At 40.4% G+C, this 22,720-nt stretch overlaps 1 protein-coding gene across 1 annotated transcript; it reads left to right on the top strand.

Annotated features, from left to right (window-relative positions):
• The first annotated feature begins 3,245 nt into the window (after nucleotides 1-3,245).
• Nucleotides 3,246-17,102, top strand: LOC119743125 (nucleolar and spindle-associated protein 1-like). The gene is made up of 10 exons (XM_038219485.1): nucleotides 3,246-3,428; nucleotides 5,190-5,336; nucleotides 6,118-6,237; nucleotides 7,771-8,185; nucleotides 9,665-9,855; nucleotides 10,976-11,050; nucleotides 12,140-12,289; nucleotides 14,016-14,214; nucleotides 15,175-15,294; nucleotides 16,368-17,102. The coding sequence occupies exons 1-10, from the start codon at nucleotides 3,342-3,344 to the stop codon at nucleotides 16,553-16,555; spliced, it is 1,692 nt and encodes a 563-aa protein (XP_038075413.1). The 5' UTR covers nucleotides 3,246-3,341; the 3' UTR covers nucleotides 16,556-17,102.
• Nucleotides 17,103-22,720: the final 5,618 nt, after the last annotated feature.

Below are 22,720 nucleotides of genomic sequence, written 5' to 3'. Positions count from 1 at the left end.
TTCCGCCCATACAGTCCTTATTATTAACGAGTATACACGCATAGACTGTAGTCACAAAATCAATAAGCCACGGTGAGAAACTGCTTTTATTGGCGCAAAACAGCAACAGCGGAACAGTTTCGTCTCTGAGTGAAGACCGCCCGCCTCCACCTATTTTGTACACGTTCCTCTCTAGCTCTGCCTGTGTTAAAGGGAAGATACATCATTTGCTTTTGCTGTAATTTTCAGAAATGGATGGAATTGGGGGGTTGGAAATATATAGCAAATATAGTTACACTGACTTTTTTGAGGTTTTGGGTTCGAAAATGCTATAAAAACCAAGAAAAACGATCATTTTCCTGTAGTCTGGTTCCCTGACTCCATATAAGAAGAAACAGAGCAGTTTACATACATTGTGGAATTGTAAGGTCAGGGAACCAGTCTAGCTGGTTCGTACCCGTTCATAGGTTTGTAATCGATTGCAAACAAGTGCGATGGTCAATTGGGGCCAGTATTTGAAAAAAAAAGCCAGTTGTTTCCAACGCTGATCGGCGAATCAGCGTTGGAAATTGATACAAAAATACCACTTTTCTTGAAAATGACAGTATACCAGGTGCCATGATTTTACAGGATGCTTTACACTGTCATTCACTAACAGTCCAGCAAGGTATTTCAAAATGATTTGGTAGTTTTATTTTTTGATGTTTGCAAATGTTGTATTTTCCCTTTAAACAAGATCGCAACCCTTTTCATGAATGTCGGTTTTCTGTGGTTGTGTGGTGATTCTTTTTATAGTTTCGTTAGAGGATGGCGAGGCTTTAGATCAGCCTCGGGCAATCTGCCAAGTGGGCTGGATAAAGTGGCAAGTATCCTGCTATCTCCTGCCACTTGGTAGGTATCTTTTCGGAGAAGCCTCGAGAGATTGCTCCGAGCGCAACGCCACAATGGTCGTTCCCGATTCCCAGGAAGAACATGATTTCCTTTGGAGGGAAATGAGGCAATACAAATTGGGGAGGGAATGAACCGAGCAGTACCCTGCAGAGTCCTGAAGATTGTATCAGGATGGATGAGTCGTATGGCAGGAAATGGGGCGATAAGTGTTGCTCTCTTCAATATTATTCTGCGTGTGTTGTTTATCAGTCCCCCACCATCTGCCCATCTGGCTCGATAAGATGGCAAGAATCCTGCTACATCTGGCTGTCCGTTAGGAGGAAGTACGACGACTCCTCAAGAGAGCGCTTCAGGCGTGGCACCACATTGGCCGTTCCCAATTCACAGCAAGAACTTGACTTTATTTGGAGAGAAATGAAGTTGTGGATGGGACAACATGGCATGACAACTGACGAGGACTTATGTGGATCGGTTGCAAACAGAGGGCCGGACAGCTAATCTGCGATGGTAGTAACAAAGGAAGTCAAAATTACTCAACTTGGGGAGATGGGGAACCGAGTTACACTGAAACAGGCCTAGCCTCGGACATGAGGATTGTGTCAAGTTGTCGGAAAAGTTTGATGGGAATTTTGGCGACGACATTTGCGATGAGCTTTACTTTGCTGCATGTGAAACGAAAGCTCCCTTAGCGGGCACTGCCGGTTACCTACTCGCTTCATCCAAGTACCGCAGATGTGTCTATTCATGGAGGAATAAAATGGTCTATTCAACCACGAGATCATGAGCTTTCAAGTTCGAGGGTTTCAAGAGTGGCTTCGCGTGTTGGGCCGAGCCTCTGTGCCAGTCCTTCAATCTTCTCGACCAGGCTGGCGGAGTGGAGTAATGATCTGTCAACTCAACAACGCAACTCTCTACCAGGTTGACGGTAATGGCATCGGAAATCGGGCAAACTGTTTCTTCTACGAAAAATAAGATTGGATTGTACCTGGCATTAATGGCATGTCTTTCGGACACTTTCACACTTTTACATATTTGCATACAGCTTCAAACACTGTAAAGTTGTCCAGTTCCCGCTCGAACATGTTTTCAACATAATCTTCGGATTGCAAGTAAAATTAAGACGTCAAGACAATGCAAACTAAAGTTGAAAGTACAATCGTGACATCGAACCTAACTTCCGTAATCAAATTTGTATGAGGTAGTCAAAAGCCTTCAAATTTAAAGACAATTTCATTTAAAGGTCATAAAGGTGGATGCAAGTTTGGTGATTTTTATTTTGAAACCCGCCCCCAGCAGCGTGCTAGGCCTAGCCTCTATCGAGCAAGCCAATGGCGTCATGATCTGCGAACTCAACCATGCAACTCTCAGCAAGGCTGACGGTGACTGAATAGCATACCCTAAGAAGATCTACCTGTTGCAGTAAAACAAATTGGCCAATGAATTGGAGAAGTTGCGAATTAAATCGTCTGCCAATAATAATCAAACCCTGAATATTGATATTATCGCTATTCCCACACATTAATAATGTTAAATTCCAACTTTATGTAATATAAAATCCAATAATTACATGTACATGTATAAAGTGGGTTTTAACATGCAGTGGGTTTGAAATCGTTTTTGTTTTAGGGGCGGGGAAAATAACGCTTTGCGATCGGAGGCAATTTCTAATCTTTTTTACCAATTTCTTGGAGCAAAAATCATCATTTTCAACATCAAGTTTGGAGTAATTGAATCGGCTATCCTGAGCTATAGAATCAAATGTAGACAACAAGTTCTACTCGGGGACGAAAAAGTGTGTGTCTGTGTGTGTGTGTGTGTGTGTGTGGGGGGGGGGGGGGAGGGGACAAACGGTATGATATCCCCCCCCCCTCCAACTTTAAAAGCGGGATGCATACCCCTTCCCTGTCCCTCAGCGGTTGGCCCCCATGTTAACGCCACTGCTTGGATTTTGTTCATTGTAAGTGAGAGATAACACCACTTGACCGAACTCGAGCTATCGAAAAAAAGTCGGGTAGGCCTACAAACTATAACTTTGGAGGAAATAAAACAGTTGGAAACCGGTTAACTCAAAAGAAGGACCTTCATCATTTACCGAAGTTATGGGACGGGGAAAGAATGGCCCGTAAATGAAACAGGACGCCCTCAATTATTCATTTTTATAAACAGCACTTGTCGCTTGAGGGCGCTCCTCAATCACGCATCAGCCGTCGGCTGTTGAAATTTCACAAAGATTGTCCAATCAGCTGTCACTATTACTGAGATTAACCAATCGGTGGTGTTTCAGCGGGGGTTTTGAACGTTATCAACGGCTACTTCAGCAGTTTGTAACATGATACAACGAACTGCATGAACTTCCTTATTCCTCCATGTTAATAACCTGATAACTTGCGTTCCGCATAGAACTTTCCCACTATCCAGCTTAGATTTGTTTATCTCCTGTTCGCTTTTTCCGCTATACCGTGGCATTCAGAATGGATGATCCCGCTACATTGGAGGGAATGAAGCGTGCTGAACTTCAGCGTCTTGCCAAAAAGGCTGGGATAAAAGCAAATATGAAGGTAGGCTAGTCATGGTCGGCCGGATAGTCCGTAGGCCCATGGAGGAATAAGGCCTAGTCGCCATTTCATTTTCACTTTTTCAGGCCATGTCACTCATGTCACTGTGTCAGCCATGTCTGTGGTTGTGTTCAAAGTCTATGGAGATCGAGTCAAGAACATTTTTTTTTAAATAAAACTTTTAAAAGCATGCTTAGTTAGCCCCTAAGTTATTTCTTAATCCTAACGTTGCCAAACAAAATTGGAAATGACATTGTTCATTGACAATGTTTCTCAAAGTCAAATCTCAGTCCCAGATTCCTTTTTTGGGGGACATTTTTGCAATAACAATAGATAGTGGATATTTTGCCGGAGGTAATGACGGCAAACTAACGATTAGGCTACTAAAGGTTTGCCGGCGGCAATCCATATCAACAGAGGGCGCTGTACTCTTTAAAATAGGGCTGAATTATAAGATGTATTAAATTCCCACCAACAAACATGACCAAAAGTTGTGTAGCACGTTTGGTGTAATGGTTAAGCAAAGGCTCTAGTCATGCTAGTAAGCGGGATGACTTGCGTTCGATTCTGACCGCACCACATTTTTAAGGTTTTTTTCTCATCCCCAGCCCAAATAAATAAGAATATTCTTCTTTTATTATTTTAACATGTCTCAAACATTTTTTGCAGAGTATTAGGCCTACATTTTCTTTTTCAGATTTGTGGCTCTGGAGGATTTTTTTTAAAAGGGAAATAAAGTCCGAAATTATAAAATGGTCTGAATCCCATCTTGTGAATACGAGGTAACAACGATAATTTTGGCATGGAGCCAGACTAAAACTTGTCACCGGAAAATGTTTAAGTAAAAAAAAACAGTAACTGCGCATGTTCAGTGCATATCCGGCAAACTAACGTTTACTAAAGGTTTGCCGTCTCCGGCAAAATATACACTGCCATAACAATAAGTCTTTATTAAAAAAAGATTAAGAAGTGGCAACTCTAACGAAGTCCGAGTAGGCCGAACTTGGACCCAACTTTAGCCGAATTTTAAAAAGGCGATAGGCCGCCTATCGCCTTTTTAACATTTGGATATCATGGACATGATGGACATGGTCTGGTGATGGTCACCAGACAATGTCATGAATGTCCGGATGTTAAAAAGGCGATAGGCCTAAGTTGGGTCCAAGATAGTCCCACTAACTGGGGCGCTAGAACTCCTTTTTTGACATTTGGGATGTTGGTCTGTCGTACTGTAGCGTCCCACTACGGACAATGACGGAAGTATTGTCAATGTAACAATTTCAAAGTTCACCACAAAAATCACGCAAGATAGGCTACTTGACAAAAATACCTTTGAAAGCCAAAGCACCTACTGGCATTTCCACATGTCAAAGACGAAGTAATGGGGCTTTAATGATACTCATGAATATTTATTGGGTTGAAAATCCGTGAAATTCAACCACTATTGCACAGACACTGACAGACATCATACAGCGATCATTCAAAAACATTATGGCTGTGATCTACTTTTTAGTACTACTAATGCATTGTCTATGGTAGTAGGGACACGACCGTGACCAGTGCCGAAAAACAAACTCCGCATGTAGATCGGGGGATGCGCCTACGACTGTTTCATGACAAGGCGTGGTACAAGAATACATCTAATTTTGTTTGGGAAAATATATCTTTGATGTATGCTTGGAAAAAGTCAGGTTTCCAATTGAAAATATCACCCTCTGCTCAAGTTACTCTAACACAACTTTTTTTGTACTGTTAATGTTGCAGACGGATGCCATTATCCAAGCTTTGCGGAAGCTTTATGAGATGGACACATTGCCCAGTGCGGAAGGCACATCTTGCAGTGAAGACACTTCAACTGGAGATGAGTCTGCTGCTTCAGCGTCGGAGTATGCAGGGACCTCAGCAAATGAAGTAAATACTGATGACAGTTTTCACAATGTTGTGGGATTCTAACAACTTAAAAAGACGGTGTTTTCAAAGACAATTGACTGGAAAAAACAATCTCTTATGAAGGCCTAATTCTAAATTGCAAAAAGGAAACATGTAGGTCTTCAAATCATCAGATATACTCGACCCTATTTCTATACAGAACATGCAAACCAATACCCCTTTTTTCAATTTTTTTTTATGGGGGGGGGGAGGTTGTAAGTTCCTATTGTGTTTTGTGCAACATCAAGACAGATTATTGAACATTTCTTCACTGACTTTGATAAAAACAAAAATTGTTGGACTGCTTTGTTTTTTATTTGAACTATTGGTCCATCACTGAGATATTAAAACCCTCCCTCTCAGGCTGGCAATTCAACAAGACCAGCCCAGCAGTCAAAATAAATCAAGTGACTGTTTTTAACGGTTGAGTGCTCACTGCCTACATACAGCAGGATTGACTGGCTGTGATTGTTATGAAACCTGATATAGCTATGCTTTGACTGTAGGAGATTGATACGCCAGCTGTGCCTACCAGTCACCTGCTTTTGTCTGTTGATGGAATTTGACTGTCACAGTGCCTACAAGAAATATGATCTGACTGTTGGTGACTAGCCTGTGTAAAAGGCATGGCAGGGAACAGGATTGAATGTTTGACTGTCTGTGACTGATCAAACAAAATGAGGGGTAATAGCTGCAAATGATATGTTTTAGGTATGACATAAATCTGTGGCCAGTGAATTAAGTCAGTGTATTATGTTGGCAGCAGCAACCTGAACAGACAAACTGTGAGAGCACTCCGCCAAAGAAGACGGTCCGCAAAGGAAGGAAGGGCCGTAAGCGTACCAAGGCATCAGCCAAGTCAGCGACCAAGACACCAGAGCAAGTATGTATCACATCTCTGAACCAAGAATCCCTAATGCTAACTATGGTAATGGTACCCAATTCCATTTTATTGGTCACCCATTCCTGTTTTTTCTGGAACCCACATTTCTAGGAAAAGATCAAAATTCAACCTTGTTAAGAGTACGTATGTAAAAATGAATTGATTAACTGAATCTCAGTGACAGTTCTTTTTCTTGGCTGCACTACAGATTTTTACAATTGCTAAGGGTCGGGACCTTCATGTATGAGGTTGTGCTCAAAAGTTGCGAAAAACACTAGATGTCCATTGATGTGTTGCATTGAGTGTTCATTATACTGGTGGAATAACCTTGTTTTTGAAAAACTACAACATGTATATGCTTAGCGTCGACAGCAACTCCTAAATGTGACCTGTTCTGTCAAAAGCAGATGCTTCTGGGCAGAGGTTGAAATTGAGATCGGGCCAAAAAACGCTGTGGGGGTGATTTTTTGGGATTATCTAATTTTTGCATATTTGTAATCCTGCACATGTCTAAAATATACAATAAAAGTTTGAAACCCTAATTTGATCTCTAATTACAGTATTTTTGATGATTTGCTAAGGTATATCAGTTAAAGAAATTACTGTTTTGTGACGTTCGTGGCCATTTTTTCCGTTTTCTACTTTTCGACACAATGAACTTCAAAATAGCATAAATCTGCCCAGGAACGACCGGTTTCAAAACTTAAACCACCTATTAAAGGGAAAATACAACATTTGCAAACATCAAAAAATAAAACTACCAAATCATTTTGAAATACCTTGCTGGACTGTTAGTGAATGACAGTGTAAAGCATCCTGTAAAATCATGGCACCTGGTATACTGTCATTTTCAAGAAAAGTGGTATTTTTGTATCAATTTCCAACGCTGATCGGCCGATCAGCGTTGGAAAAAACTGGCTTTTTTCAAATACTGGCCCCAGTTGACCATCGCACTTGTTTGCAATCGATTACACACCTATATGAACGGGTACAAGCCAGCTAGACTGGTTCCCTGACCTTACAATTCCCCAATATATGTAAACTGCTCTGTTTCTTCTTAAATGGAGTCAGGGAACCAGACTACAGGAAAACGATTGTTTTTCTTGGTTTTTATAGCATTTTCGAACCCAAAACCTCAAAAAAGTCAGTGTAACTATATTTGCTATATATTTCCAACCCCCCAATTCCATCCATTTCTGAAAATTACAGCAAAAGCAAATGATGTATATTCCCTTTAAAAGGCAAAAGAACTTTTTTTGACAATATGCAAAAATCCCATTTTTGACCTTATGCCCAGAAAAGTCTGATTTTGACAGAACAGGTCACAAATGTACCTATCAAATTGATACGCCAGATGATCAGGCAATCTTTGTGGAGAATTTTTTTTTTATTCGTTTGGAAATGTGTCAACCTTTTGGTAGCAAGGTTGTTTCACTACAACTGACTTATAGCCCAGTTTTGCTTTATATGTTAGCAAGTCACATGCAATTTTTGTTGCATTCAATTTAAAAAAAATCATTCTGCCTGAAATAGAAAACGGCTACCCCAGCAGCATGCTCTGCACCAACACAGCCAAGCGTAGCAGCGAAGAGTAACACGCCCAAGGCACAGGGCCCGACTAGCTCTTCAAACACCCTCGCGTCTGCAGCTGAATTACCCCTTCGCAGGATGACACGGAGCGTCACACCGAAGACAGAAAGTGTCGCCCCTGCGACCAAAATCACCCCAGCGCCAGTTGAGCCCTCGGTGCGAAGGAAGACACGAAGCGTCACCCCGAAAGCACAGCAGGGCCAGCCCGTTGTGGACGTCCCCGTTCGTCGCCGTCGGACGTATGAGATTGAGCAAGAGCAGGCTGCAGCTCAGGAAGCTACCAAGAAGGGACCTGAAGCCGATCCGGAAATGAAGAAAGCTATCATGGCTGAACTTGAGCAAAAGGCAGCAGAAAAACGTAAGACGGCAAAGTTAACACTAATCACATCTTGTTTACAAAATCATATTTATACATAAATGTAGTGCATCTTTAGTATTTGTAGTCAGGTAACATGTACATGCATATTACGAAAATGTAACGTGAGTAACCGATTTTGTGCGTCTTGTTTATCATACATAACACATTTTTCTGGATGTCATCTTTGGTGCTTAGGTAGGTCTAGGTCTACTCTATCTACCATGGGGATAACAGTTATTAAACCTTTTCCGTAAGGTAATTACAGCCCAAGGAAACTCAAAAGTACATCAAAAATGTAACGCGAGTAATCGTGGAATTGCCCATATGCATCCTTTCCAAGGAAGTTTGAGTGTATTTTGCGTGAAATGGTATTTTTGGGTGTATTTCTTGTGGGACAAACCCACATGGTAATGACAAAAATTCTTAGGAAACTTTCACCCTAAGCCTTTGTGGTCTTTCACCTTTATGAAGAAAATTCTATTGTGAGTTGTTGCCTTTTTTTGCTGGTGTATGATCCCATTGCTATGCAAAGTGCCAACAACTCCAATAAATACCATATTTGGTACTCTACCAATTGAGTTTTTTGGGAAGGGATGGGAGGGGGGGGGGGGGGGTTACAAGTATTGACATTTTTGTCTGTGTGTGCTACTTACCTATTGAACCCACACAAGGCATGTACAGAAATCCAGGGTTGGCATCCCAGATCATAATTCTCTGATTGCCATGTGGGGGATTCCTGGAGAAGATTGTTGTCATCCCATCAATGGTTATTTCTTAAATGCTTTATGACTAATTGATTAATCAGAGTGGGAGAGTTGCACTGTTGTAACAACACATAGAACGTAAACAATATAGTAAGAGCTGTTTGTGTTGAATATAACAAGTGGTAAGACGTCTGCACTAGAAAACAGGAGGTCGTGGGTTCGAAGTTTTGATTTTTTCCAACTTTCACTCGGGAGGTAACACACTGAGTACACAGTGTCTATACGTCGGTGAAGGGCAAAGCCTAATATATTGATTTACATCTCCCCAACGCAAAAATTCCATCTTATGAATAGTTAACTGCGGTTCCCGCTGCTATGTACATCAGATTCGAACCAGCCAACCGATCCCGTAAGCTCGTAGGTCGAGTGGTAAGACGTCTGCACTAGAAAGCAGAGGGTCTTGGGTTTGAGTCCCACCCAAGTGATATTTTTCCAACTTTCACTCAGGAGGTCACACACTGAGTGTACAGTGTTTATACGTTGGTGAAGGGCAAAACCTAATTTGATTTACATCTACCCGACACGAAAATTATGAATTGTTAATCCTATTTAACTATGAAAAACCTGTCAAAACTTACTTTTGGCAACTACGCATGCCACAAGAGGGTGCCAATAAGGTGAAAAAAAGGGCGTTTGAAGCACTCTTCATTTGTTTCTTTGTACGCCAACATTCCAAGTCCTAGATTTCACCATTTGTTTTATGGATTGTTGACAGTGTCTCTACAAAGCCGAATTCCCAAGCCCAGGACTGTAATGAACAAGCCCAGCAAGCCCATCACCCCCGGCAACAAGGACTGGAGCCGCATCCACCAGGCCCAGTTTGACAAGATGGAGTCCATCGATGACTACGTGGCCCGCAAGCGCAAACGAACAGAGACGTTGTCTGCATCAGTGAAGAGAGCCAAGGTTAGTAAGTCTGGTGCCCTGTTAAGTAGCAACTTGATGGTTGTTGATTGGGGGCGCTAATGAGCCCCTTTTGAGATATGGAGGACACACTAGCACGACCATATTTTGTTTGGGTAAGTTTGGCGCCAATGCAAAAGGTTCACACAAATCCAAATTGCGCCAAACATCTGGCTTGCTCAATGACGGCCATTTCTGTAGGAGAACTGCCACTGCATATTTGACGCAATCAAGCACGCATTGTGCAGTGTTGAAAATGTTCCAAACACGCGCGCTTGTTGCTCGAAATGTGCTTGAAATACGACGCAGCCGATGCGTGTTATGCAAGTTGACGCTAGAAAAAGCCGATGCACGTGGCTGGTCTGTAGGAAATGACGTCATTTGAACGAGACTTATTGTGTCCACCCTATCCCAAAATGCTAAAAAATTGAGCTTGTAAAAGGTTTCGAAAGAGAGAATACATGTATTTAGTACTTTGTGTTCATTTAGTTGTTCAGTTAATATAGCTAATACATTTTGAGCTGATTGTGCTCTTACAACTTTTCAATGCTTAATCCAGCAGTTTCCTTTTGTTTTGGTTTGTAGGTGTTTCATTCACATTTATACAGTCGTCAGTGATACATGTATTTTAAATTGTCCTCAAAATAATTCCTCAAGTTATAGTTTTTGTAGGTAAATATTGTGTTAAAGTTTATCATCAGTCATGCTCTTTTAGAAATTCCGAAAGATTAACCCCAACTAACTCCTTACTAGAAACCATACCCCTCCTGGCAAATTCCAACACCATATGAGAAACTGCACATACATATTTCTGACTTTGAATCTGGAGTTGTGCCCAATCCAATGTAAAAGACTGTCAGTTTAGGGGTACTGTACCCATCCTGACAGATTCCAACAAAACATGCCCTTGGGGTTTGATGGGTTGAGTTCTGTTAGGGTTAAGACGCACATTTTGGCAAAAACTTCATTCTGTGTTTCCATACTGATAGTACAGAAAAAAACCTTTGAATTTTATGTGAATCCCCAGATCTGGTTGTCAGAAGAGTCTGATGAAATCATTGCTTTTACAAAAAGGAGGAACTATGCATAAGATAACACATTTTTTTGGTTGCTTGTTTTGTAGCTGACTGCGGATGAGACCAGGGTAGCCGTTCAGAGCTTGACCTCCCATCGCACACCACAGGGCAGTGCAGCTAAAGTCAGTAGCAATGCTAGGTTGTTATTTAAACTGCGACTCTGTCTCCAGCTTCAGCATTCAGCTTTGTTGATATTGGTGCCTAAGTTGAGATCCTCCTGCTCAGTATTGTTCCATTCTCTCCTTCAGAAAGATTAAAATTGTCGCTAGCTTGGAGTGTTTTTCAGGCATGCAACTTTTCCTGGGATCTGCTGATTTCCTCGTTTTTTACTTCTCATGAATGCCATTACAAATTGAAAAATACTGTACATAGTCTTGTGTGGTTTGGAATTTCCTCGTTTTTCTTAATTTCCCAGTCGCATGCCTGGTTTTTGGTTTCGTGCCAACAATCAATGTTTAGTGATGAATCTGGAGCCTGAATTAAGAGCTGAAATCCAAAAGAAAGCCGAGATTTGGAAAAAGGCCAAAACACATTCTCTGCCTCATCATTATCAACTGCTTTGAAACAAATTGCATGAAATTCAGTTTGCAACTTCATTTTTCCAATGCGTCACAACCAGTCACAAAGGATCGACATACCAAGATAACACTTCCCAAAGTATGGTAAACTGTCAAAGTGAAGACCACTGAAAATGTCCTCTATCTATTGCACATTAAAACTGAGAGGTGAAGCCTGTTTAAAGGCATATAGGATCATTTGCATTTATCCCAAAAGTAACCTACCGAATTATTATCAAAAAGCTTATGTGGTTTAAAGATTTGTACTGGTTCTAAACGCCCCATGAAATTATTAATTATTATTATTTCATTTAGAAGAAATCAAGAAATGTTGGTGATTTTACAAAGATCATATGGACTACTTTTTGGAAAAAGTTATATAGACGAAATCGGCTTTTGTGATCCAAAGATTGTGAACGATTTTTCTCTGTGTTCTTCAACAGTGTAGTATCCACTGAGCTGAAACTTCAACAGGTTGGGTTTTGAACAGTCGTCTTAGGATTTTGCGTGGTTTTACAATTGAAAACAAACAAAATATATGATTGAAAAAGCAAATGGCCGTGTATGCCCTCAAGACTCCTATCATGGGATCTGGTCACAATGTCAAAACGGTAAGTTTTGAACATAGTTTTCTTTTCATTCCACCCAAACCAGATTGCCAAGCCCGTCTCCAGGGTCCGCCCATCTAATCTGCCCTTCAACTCCCCCAAGCCATCAGGGATCAAGAGACCAGGGACCAAGGGGCGCACTTCAGGGCCGGCCCCCACCAGCAAGGCCCCAGCAGTCAAGAGCGTTACATTTAAGGTATGAATGAGACGTTTTAAATATTTAAATGAACAAAAAACAAAAAATTAAATTTGCCCAGCAGTTTAACCTGTTAGTACCGTCAAAACATTGCATTACATTGTGTATATTCACTGATGAATCATACAACCATAGAGTCGTCATGCGTTTTCGGACGCTACAGGGAGTAGTGGGCAGCACAGGGTGGTTTGGAGTGGTATGCTTATGCGGATACTCAATATTCTCTAAACTTTTTAACTTTACAAGCACTGGGGGTTTCCAATGCACTTCACAGTTACCAACAACAGTCTCTATCTATTGTGTCAACCACTGTTGTAGTACTCGCACTCGAGTACATTTGTTTGGTACGTATACTCATACTCGTACTCATGAAAATGTACTCATACTTGTACTCGCAAGAAAACAAATACCCATACTCGTACTCATACTCATGACAAAGTACTCAAACTTGTACTCTTTGAAATTTTTAAAAAAATTAATAGCTACATGTTGGAAAAGAATAAGTTTTCTACTTGATAGCAAAAAGCCCTTGAAGGCATGAGACAAATTGAAATTTGTTCCTACTTGTGGAAAGTAGTGGCACTCATAAAAAAAATTGCCTTGTACTCGCACTCGCACTCATGGCAAAGTACTCGTACTTGTATTCATGGCAAAGTACTCATACTCGTATTCATGGCAAAGTACTCGCACTCGCACTCATGGCAAAGTACTCGAACTCACACTCATGGCAAAGTACTCGCACTGGCACTCATGGCAAAGTACTCGAACTCACACTCATGGCAAAGTACTCGCACTGGCACTCATGGCAAAGTACTCGCACTGGCACTCATGGCAAAGTACTCATACTCGTATTCATGGCAAAGTACTCGCACTCGCACTCATGGCAAAGTACTCAAACTCACACTCATGGCAAAGTACTCGCACTGGCACTCATGGCAAAGTACTCGCACTGGCACTCATGGCAAAGTACTCATACTCGTATTCATGGCAAAGTACTCGCACTCGCACTCATGGCAAAGTACTCGTCACACTCATGGCAAAGTACTCGCACTGGCACTCATGGCAAAGTACTCGCACTGGCACTCATGGCAAAGTACTCGCACTCGCACTCATGGCAAAGTACTCGCACTGGCACTCATGGCAAAGTACTCGCACTCGCACTCATGGCAAAGTACTCGCACTCATGGCAAAGTACTCGCACTCGCACTCATGGCAAAGTACTCGCACTGGCACTCATGGCAAAGTACTCGCACTCGCACTCATGGCAAAGTACTCGCACTGGCACTCATGGCAAAGTACTCGCACTCGCACTCATGGCAAAGTACTCGCACTCGCACTCATGGCAAAGTACTCGCACTCTTACTCATGGCAAAGTTACTCGCACTCGTACTCATGGCAAAGTTACTCGCACTCGTACTCATGGCAAAGTACTCGCACTCGTACTCATTGCAAAGTACTCGCACTCATACTCGTGGCAAAGTACTCGCAGTCTTCATGGCAAAGTACTCGACTACATCACTGGTGTCAACCATTTAACACTGTATGCAGTTTATTATGTTACCAGTTCATGATAAATTCTGAATGCCACCCCTATATACACCCACACACAATCATGCAGAAGCCTTTGAAAAGATTTGGCTGAACGGTTTAAACGTTCAACTGATGCATGAAATTTTGCAAACGTTTACAGAATTAAAAATATGAATTCCTGTTTTTTTTTCCAAAGGTGTCTCGTTTGAAGACCCCAACCAGGGCCGCTGTTCTCCTTGCTGGGGGCGCAGAGCCCAAACAGAAGCGCAAATCCACCCCCGGACCTCGCAAATCTGTCTCGGTCATCGACACATCGGCCAAGAAACCAGTACTGGATTTTGCTTCTCGCAAGTCCATTGGAGAGAGTGCGAGGGATAATCGCAAGTCCATCGGAGGTAAGCAAAAATGAAGTCGGACAACAGTTGCAATAATGTTGATCTCATTACTATTAATCTACGTTCTTTTCTTTTTTTTCTTTTTTTAAAATGAGATCAACCATAATGCCAAAGGCCACTCAAGGCGGTGGCTACAAGAAAACAAGGAAATACAAGGATTCATGCAACATACCAATTCACTAAGCCCTTCCCTGTGATGCTGACCAATCACATCCGTGATTAATGTGCATAAATGTATGACGTGCTTGCATTTGCATATGATGTGCACATCTTGAACATGCAGTGTGGCATTAGCGAGGCGTACATGTTGTTGCCCCTGTGTGTTGTGGGCGGGGCTTAACCCATCTGCTTTTTTTTTAAAGAAAGAGATAACCTTTTGGTAAAAAAATGCAATAAAAAAAATCAAAAGTAATCAGAATGAAACATGCTTTCAATTTTCGAGTCAACTTTTTATTCAGCACTGTAAGAATCAGTTTTCACCAGTGTTGTAGTCGAGTCCATCACAAGTCCATCACAAGTCCATCACAAGTTCATCACAAGTCCATCACAAGTTCATCACAAGTCCATCACAAGTCCATCACAAGTCCATCACAAGTCCATCACAAGTCCATCCCAAGTCTTTCAGTCTCAAGTCAAGTCATATTCAAATGAACTGTTGCAAAAGCATTGCCTTGTCATTGTTCATGTACATGTAGTTACATTTAGTCTTGTGACTGGGCTTGAGACTGGACTTGTGACTGGACTTGTAACTGGACTTGTGACTGGACTTGAGACTGGACTTGTGACTGGACTTGTGACTGGACTTGTGATGGACTCGACTACAACACTGCTTTTCACATGCATTTTCTTTGCGTTAATCTAGTTTACAACTCAGACATAAAAAGGCAAACAAGGTAAAAATGTAATTATTTATATTTGCTAAAAAACCAAGTGCCAAACCTTTAATGTTGTTTCTCTTAGTTGCCACCCCGTTCAAGTTTGGACAAACAGCTACAACCCCAGCCGCTGACACCGTCAGTAAACCTATGTTTGATCTTAAAGCATCACTCAACAAGCCACTGTCATACAAGCCACATACAGGTATGGAATTAAAATGTGTGTTGAAAACAACACAATAGGTTCTCTTTAGGTTTCTTTTGTGCACTTTGAGTTATTAAATATAATTCATAGAAGATTCCCATTGGTCGATAGCCCGTCACAGTTGATAAAACACCGGCTGGCTGGTTTTAAACACTTTTCCGGTGTCACATGAAATTTGGTGTCCTATGAAGTCTGGTCCCTTTTACCCTTTTATTGGTTGAACGTTCACAGTCTTCACTTCGGCATGCCCAATACTACCAGTGAGTCAGTATTTTGAGAGTCCTAAATTCACAGTACACCAGCACCGCAGCGTTCTGCATCACAGCACCGCAGCGTTCTGCGTCACAACACGCAGTACGCGCCACACACGCGCCAATCTAATAATAAGGGGCTAATTGCAACTACTCGCGAGAGGCACATACCATAACATAGCTAGAGGGGTGTTTTGAAAAACATGAAGTAAAATTGTTGAACTAAATCGTTGAAATTTTTGACTTATTTTGTTTTTTTGACCGTAGAGGTTTTTATGAATGGGAATAAATATGTGCTTGGCCAGTGTTAAACAAGTCTGTTTAAGACCAGCGTGGGGCCTGGTCACCGATAATATCCCTCGCTGCTGATAATATCCCTCGTCTTCGGCTTGGCCATTATCAGCGTCCATTTCCCAAGCCAGTCTTAAACAGACTTGTTCTTCAGCGAATTCAATTCTTTGTATTCCTATTTTGGGCATCTGAAACCCTCTGCAAAAATGTCTTTTAATTTTGTGGTTGCTTTAGCATACGAACCTATCGGTCAAACTTTTGTATTGCTACATAGATAGCAATTAAAATAAATATTTTCTGGGATGAAGCTAAAAAATAGCACAGACAGTGGATCAATGAGAACGACAAGCATAACACATCAACACACTTTAAAAAAAAAATTCAATAAAAAAACAAACATATTTTTGCAAACCAACGAGGTACCTAAAGCCACTGCATCAATGAGAAAGATAGCAAGCGAAAACTTTAAAAAAAAAGTTAGAATCTTTTAAAAAGTTTCAAAAAATTTATGTTATTTTTGCCGCCCAACAGGTAAACTAAAGCCATTGGAGGTGTCAACACGCTTCCAGGCCACATCTAACATCCAGAAGGCCAAAGCCAACGTCTTGAAGAAACCCACCCTCAAGACTCGTGACAACAGGCGAGCAGGAGCCAAGCAGAACCGAGCAAACAAACGAGCCGACACTCTCATGGCACGCCGTGGCATCAGCGCATTGTAAACTAATTCTTTTAATTGCTTGTACATTGTACTTCAGGTTTTTATATTAATGCACATGTATTTCAGATGCAAGATTTTGAGTAGTGCTTGCAAATTGCTAAAAGCTGTTTTAAATTTTGTGAAGTTTTTGTCAGATTTGTTTAGCGGATAAATCTCCTGCTGTAGGACCACAGAGATTGGCTTTGGCTCATTTTTGTTCTCGTACGCACAAATGAAATGAGACAAGGCAACCTCAGTATAGCTGTTCCCAGAGTGCATGAGTTTCTGTTTAGTCGATTTAGAGTGGCTATTCACTGGTCTGTGAACACGGCCTGGATTTTGCCTATTCATTGGCGTTACTTCACCAGTCTACCATCAGTTACAAGCGACTGTAAGTCAGCAGACAGTCAGTCAGTTGAAAGCAAAGATGACACTAGGCTGGATGCCAGCGTAAAGCTCACCAAAATTACATGGTGGCCAAAGTACAGTGTACAGTCACACACATTTCAGTTGTGTGTAAATGGTGAACCTCTCATCAAGTGTTGCCTTTCACACAAACACACATACTGAAATTTTTTCGAGAAGTTTTCGAGTTTGAAAGTAAAGTTTCAAAATGCTCTTATTTTAACCAGAATTAATTTCCTTGGCTGAAATTCGGACTTAAAATCCCTTTTCTCAAACTCTTCCATTTGCGACTGATCAACCCACCTTGGAAATTCCTAGTTTTGAGTAAAATCCATATATCTATTTCGTGAAAACCTTGTGGAGACGTATTCATCTATAGAAATTGCCCTGTGGAGACGTATACAATCTTTTGTTCCCTATTGTACACGTCTCCAGAGGGCACGGTGTATCAGATCTCTTGATCAGGCTTCAACTTTCAATTCATAGCTCTCTATTTGCCTCGCCAACTACGCGAGAGAAGCTGGCTTCGGCGCCTGTCGCACGCTTCTCGGGGGCGAGTCGTTCGCTTTGCAGGCGAGTCGCATCATGAATGATCAACTTGTGAACCCACACGCACCCTTACCGTCTTATAGGCAGGGATGCCAGTTTTGAGGTTATAGCCTGAATTCAGGCTTTTTTGATGTTTTGGAAAAACAAAGTCAGGTATTCCATCCCTTCACAGGCTGGAAAAATAAATCCTTGTGTAGCACGCAAAGAGAAAACATTGTGCACGCGATGCTCCATGGTAGTTGCCATGCTAGTTGGATACGCAAATGTATGAATTGTAAGTTCAAAGTACACATATTGCAATGTGATTAGTGGTACTGCAATGTGCTTATGGTGTATTGCGATTGGTTTGTTTATCCACGTCAAATTTGTCAGGGCCTGGAGCAGAAACCCACTGGCATCCCTAGTGTAGCGGTGATAACGGGGATACTTTTGTCCGCACTGCATATCTAATATTTTCAGCACAGTTATCACTTTTCCCAGACAGTGTTGTAGTCGAGTCCAACACAAGTACTTTCATACAGGGCGAGTCAAAAAACAAAAACGAAACCCAGATGTCGGGACCATTGTTTTAGCAAAGTTCTGCATATAACACTTTCAAAATCTAGGATATGAAAGCGCATTCAAATCGCTCATGTACTTTTCAAGTTATGGAATTTTAACAGTTCACACACATCCCTATGTGATTTGTTTTGTTTCGCTGCAAAAAACACTTACCTGTGATCCGTGGACAGAACATTAAAACGGTGGTTGCGTTTAAAATGCCGTAACTTGAAAATTACACGAGTGATTTGAATGATACGTGTACTAAAAGAAAGCTTATGAATTGGGCTTTCATATCCTAGATTTTGAAAGTGCTACATGCAGAACTTCAATATAACAAATGGTCCGGACATTTGGTGTTATTTTTTTACTCACCCTGTATGTCCAGTCACAAGTGACGGGATGAATAATAACCAATGGAACACTGGACTTGTGGGGACTTGTGATGGACTTAACTTTAACACTGTTCCCAGAATCTTTAGCTTTGGCAGAGACCTTTCGGGAAACGTCACAACTCCAAACTACAATAATATTTCCATTTTGGAAAGAGGAATTGATTCTTCTGTTTTTATGTAGAGTTCCCTCCTTTTTATTTAATTTTGTTTCTCCTTATTTTGGGAGACAACCTACTTCAATTATCTTGTGATATTTTTGCGCTTTGTTAGTGGTTTTGAGAGCTGTAAATAACCTCCATGGATAGACACACCTTTGTATATTGCTGTACATAATTTTCAGTTTTCACATTTGTTAAATACATGAAGCGTTTAAAAGTAGAACAGAAATGTAGCATATTTTTTAAGTATACTCTTTTAAACTTTTTGAACTCCCGTCTCATGAATGAGAATGATTTTAACACTGGAAGCTGTTTTACGGAGCAGTTTACATTCCTCTACCTTTTGAACTGATACATTATGAATTCCAAAGCATTAAGTTCATTAGAGAAAATTGTTTGGTTTAGACAGATTTGTACAGGCTGTATATATATATTTTAATTCACTGTTTAATGTGGAGGCGTTTAAGACCAGACTTCTTAAGATAAATATGTAGAAGACATGTAAGTTTTCTTAATTAGACTGATACATGTATGTCTGCTATAGTTGGAAACAATTTACCCCAGGCACATGTACACATATGTGATGGACGCCATGGATATTGAGATATTTCTACTGCTGAAAAAAAAATTACCAGTGGTTCTGTACCATGAAAATCACAGAGGTTTGGTCTGGTATATGATGCTTAAAAAAGGATGTTGCAAAGAAAAACAAATGGAATCTTCAAGAGATAAGAGGATCCAACAATGAACGTTTGATGTATAGGTTGAAGCAAGCAAGCAAGCAAATAAAAAAAATTGTGTTAGATGAGAAGTATGCTGTTTTGTGCATTTTTGCGGATAAATAGTGACTATTCATTGAAGCAGACATATGCTCATCAATTAATTGATTTTTCCTACCACCACTTTACACCAGCAAGAAAAACAAATGTGGAAAACATTTTCATTTTAATATTTTATTGTTGCACTAAATCTACACACACATACGCCTGTACACTACATACACAGTATCGTCTACGTTAAATCTCAACAAATTTGGATAAAATTCAAAATTACTGAAAAATTAAAAAAGAAAACTGCTTCTTTTCAAGAAAGATCTTACAGTCATTTCAAAGTCATACACCTCAAGATTGATCAGAGACTAATTAAAAAAAAATGTGTAACATTTTGAAATTTAAAACCCAAATCCCATACTGTTCAATCATATGAAATCCTGACAGGACATGGTAGGTATGGCTACAACACATGCGTATGTTATTCATTGAGCATGAATATACTGGCCGTATTTTGTCAAACGAACAAGTCCATATGGACTCTGTGCACAAGTACCCCCTCAACGGTTACAAAGGGAGAGTTGGGGGAGACCACTGGGAGGGCCATTCGATATCGAATGCATTGCTAACTTGCATGATGCTCACAAAGACTAATCAGGCAACAGCCATTTTCTGAGGTGGCATCAGGCTAGCGCGAGTCACGCTCAGGTAGAAGGGGCGTACTCTGGGCTCGTCTTTAAGAACGCATGTGGCATGCTCGCGGATGTTGTGTTACCTCAAGAATGGCTTCCAATTTTGTTCGCTGAATTAGTCTATAGGCTTTGTACACATTCAGAATAACTTAAGTACCAGCGTTCAATGTGTCCTGCCCGCTGAGCTCTTGGAAGTGGTCAAAGAGCGCCATCTACTGTTCATGCAGGGCAATCATAAATGACTAATGCAGCATGACAGCAGCATTGGTGTCCCTATGTTCAATCTGAATGGATTTCACACTACGCTGCAAGCAGTGTGGCTTTGTGAAGAAAGATTACAACATTTGAACATCATGGAAATAAGCCTTGAGTTGATGAGCATGCTAAAGCTTGGAATCTGTGAAGCATTATAAAATAACCATACTAAGCAAAATAAAAAGTACCATAAAATTACCAAAGTTTCAGATATGTGATCAATGGCAATTTAACATGCACCATTTAAAAGCGAACTTAAACATAAAAGGTTTTAAAAACAAAAGTATATGCATAGCATTTATTATAAAATTCTGAATACCTATTGAAATAAATTATATCTTTGGCAAAGAAGTAAAGCTTTTAGCTTGTACCCACCACATGAAGAGAGCTGGAGATGGCTGGACAGATTGTTTTATTGGTGTTATGGGGCACACTTCAGGCCAGAGACCTGACCTCATAATACATGTGTACATGAGACTAGGCAACTGTTTTACCTATATTATAAGTAATCCCGTGAGCGCGAGTGGAACACGGAATAATGCCTCGTGGTGTGTGGGACACAGACACAGACCCTTCTCGCTACATTTTGTGGGACACAGACACAGACGCTTTTCGCTACATTTTGTGGGACACAGACGCTTCTCGCTACATTTTGTGGGACACAGACACAGATGCTTCTCACTACATTTTTCGTGTTCCACGAGCGCGAGCGTGATAACGAATTTATCTTCAAGCAAACTTGACACGGCAGTACAGTTGGAATGAGCACGCTTTACACGGACATTCAGCAGTTTAGCGTATGCAGCTGGACTGTCGCTCGCATCTTCGAACAGCGAAATATGCGTCCGTGCTACATGGTTATATGTAGCACGGCTTGTTGCCATGGATCAAACAATCAGGATCGAGGATTCAAGTTTACTTGAAGATAATAGGTTGACTCCTGTGTCCTAGGTAATTCTGACCATCTATGCGTTGGTCGATATCACACATTAAATGGCCCACCAATTTTAGTACGTATTCTGCCTATGCATTTCAATGTTTACTGAACAATATTTTGTGAAAAAGGTAAGCCATCACCAAAACCCTTGGATTTACAAAGGCAGTGGGCACAAGCAAAGAGTTGTCCAATGTGAGAGATGCGGTGTTTTTATCGAACAAAAAGTATTACAAATCAACATATAAAAATGGTGTAGACCTGATTTTAAATTAAACCCAGAGTGGAAATTATTCATGGGTGCACGTTACATCTAACAACAAAGTGTAGGAACCAAACGTTTTGTGAAATTGACACTGACTTTTTCACAAAATGTTTTCAATCAAATTGTAGAAAACCTATTAGAAATGAAATGTTTGTAGCTTGTACATTGCTTATTCGTACTTTTTAAGTTGAAACTACTCAACACCAAATTTGTTTGAGTTACATGTTTTGTAATAACGACCACATGTTGACGAATACAATTAAAATAAAATTGGAAGACAATTGAGATATGATAGAAAAAAAGGCAAGTACTAGAAAGTATTTCAATTACTCTGTCCCAAAAGGCTGATTTCAAGTGACTTGATTTTAAATTATTAAACTTTTATTTAATTTATAGATTATACCTCCGAATCCGATAGGCTACCACGATTGAAACATCTGCAATACATTTTCAGAAACCTAATGCACTTTGTTTACGAGTAACATGTACTAAAATGTATGAAAAATAAAATCCAAAAAAAAATGGTACATGTAAATATTTTAACATACAAGGACGAGGTACACAAATTTGTTCAAGTACTACATTCATATGGCTCACATTCACATGGTAATTTTTTTTAAACAATGAGTTATAAATATGGATTTTTTTTTACCCTCTTCAGGCTACTGTGCTGAAAGCAATGTGATTAATTTCCTGTCAGATAGTACATGTATAGGGTCTGGGTATATCTGAGGACGATAACATTAAACTACATTTCATTGGCAATTTTGTTTAAACCTGATTAGAATTTGATTTCCTTCAAGTTGATAAAATAAAGTTTTACAAGTATACTACAAATACAGTTTTATATCTAAGCTTTCCATACTTTCTCATGCAGCAGCAACAACATCACAAACATTCACTTGTGAAGACATCACCTAAGAGGTTTTTGAAAATGAAACTATGCACTAAATACAGCGTCAGGTTTGTTCAGTAATGATAACAGCATTCAAAATGGAAAAGGTACGGACATTTTTTTGGCAAGGTAGCTTTTTTTTCTTCAGGTTTTTCACTAGCTCAATTTCACTGTACTCAATTCTGTGATATCATGTTTTCCAATTGTTTCAAGGAAACTTTTTGTGCTCCAGAAAATGCAAATCCGAAATTAAAGAGTTCTTATACTTCTCCAAGAAGCCACAACAATACCTGAATGGCAGAGAATTTCCTTGAGAATTATTTTAAAAT

Source organism: Patiria miniata, unplaced genomic scaffold (genome assembly GCF_015706575.1).
Source record: "Patiria miniata isolate m_02_andy unplaced genomic scaffold, ASM1570657v1 HiC_scaffold_6, whole genome shotgun sequence".
Classification (NCBI taxonomy): Eukaryota; Metazoa; Echinodermata; class Asteroidea; order Valvatida; family Asterinidae; genus Patiria; species Patiria miniata.
This window is presented reverse-complemented; position numbering and strand designations above follow the sequence as displayed.

Excerpts from the sequence above, each read along its gene's own strand:
- LOC119743125 (XM_038219485.1), top strand. The coding sequence starts at position 3,342 with ATGGATGATCCCGCTACATTGGAGGGAATGAAGCGTGCTGAACTTCAG. Across the intron at positions 9,856-10,975 it reads CATCAGTGAAGAGAGCCAAG|CTGACTGCGGATGAGACCAG; the intron begins GTTAGTAAGTCT and ends CTTGTTTTGTAG. Across the intron at positions 15,295-16,367 it reads GTCATACAAGCCACATACAG|GTAAACTAAAGCCATTGGAG; the intron begins GTATGGAATTAA and ends GCCGCCCAACAG.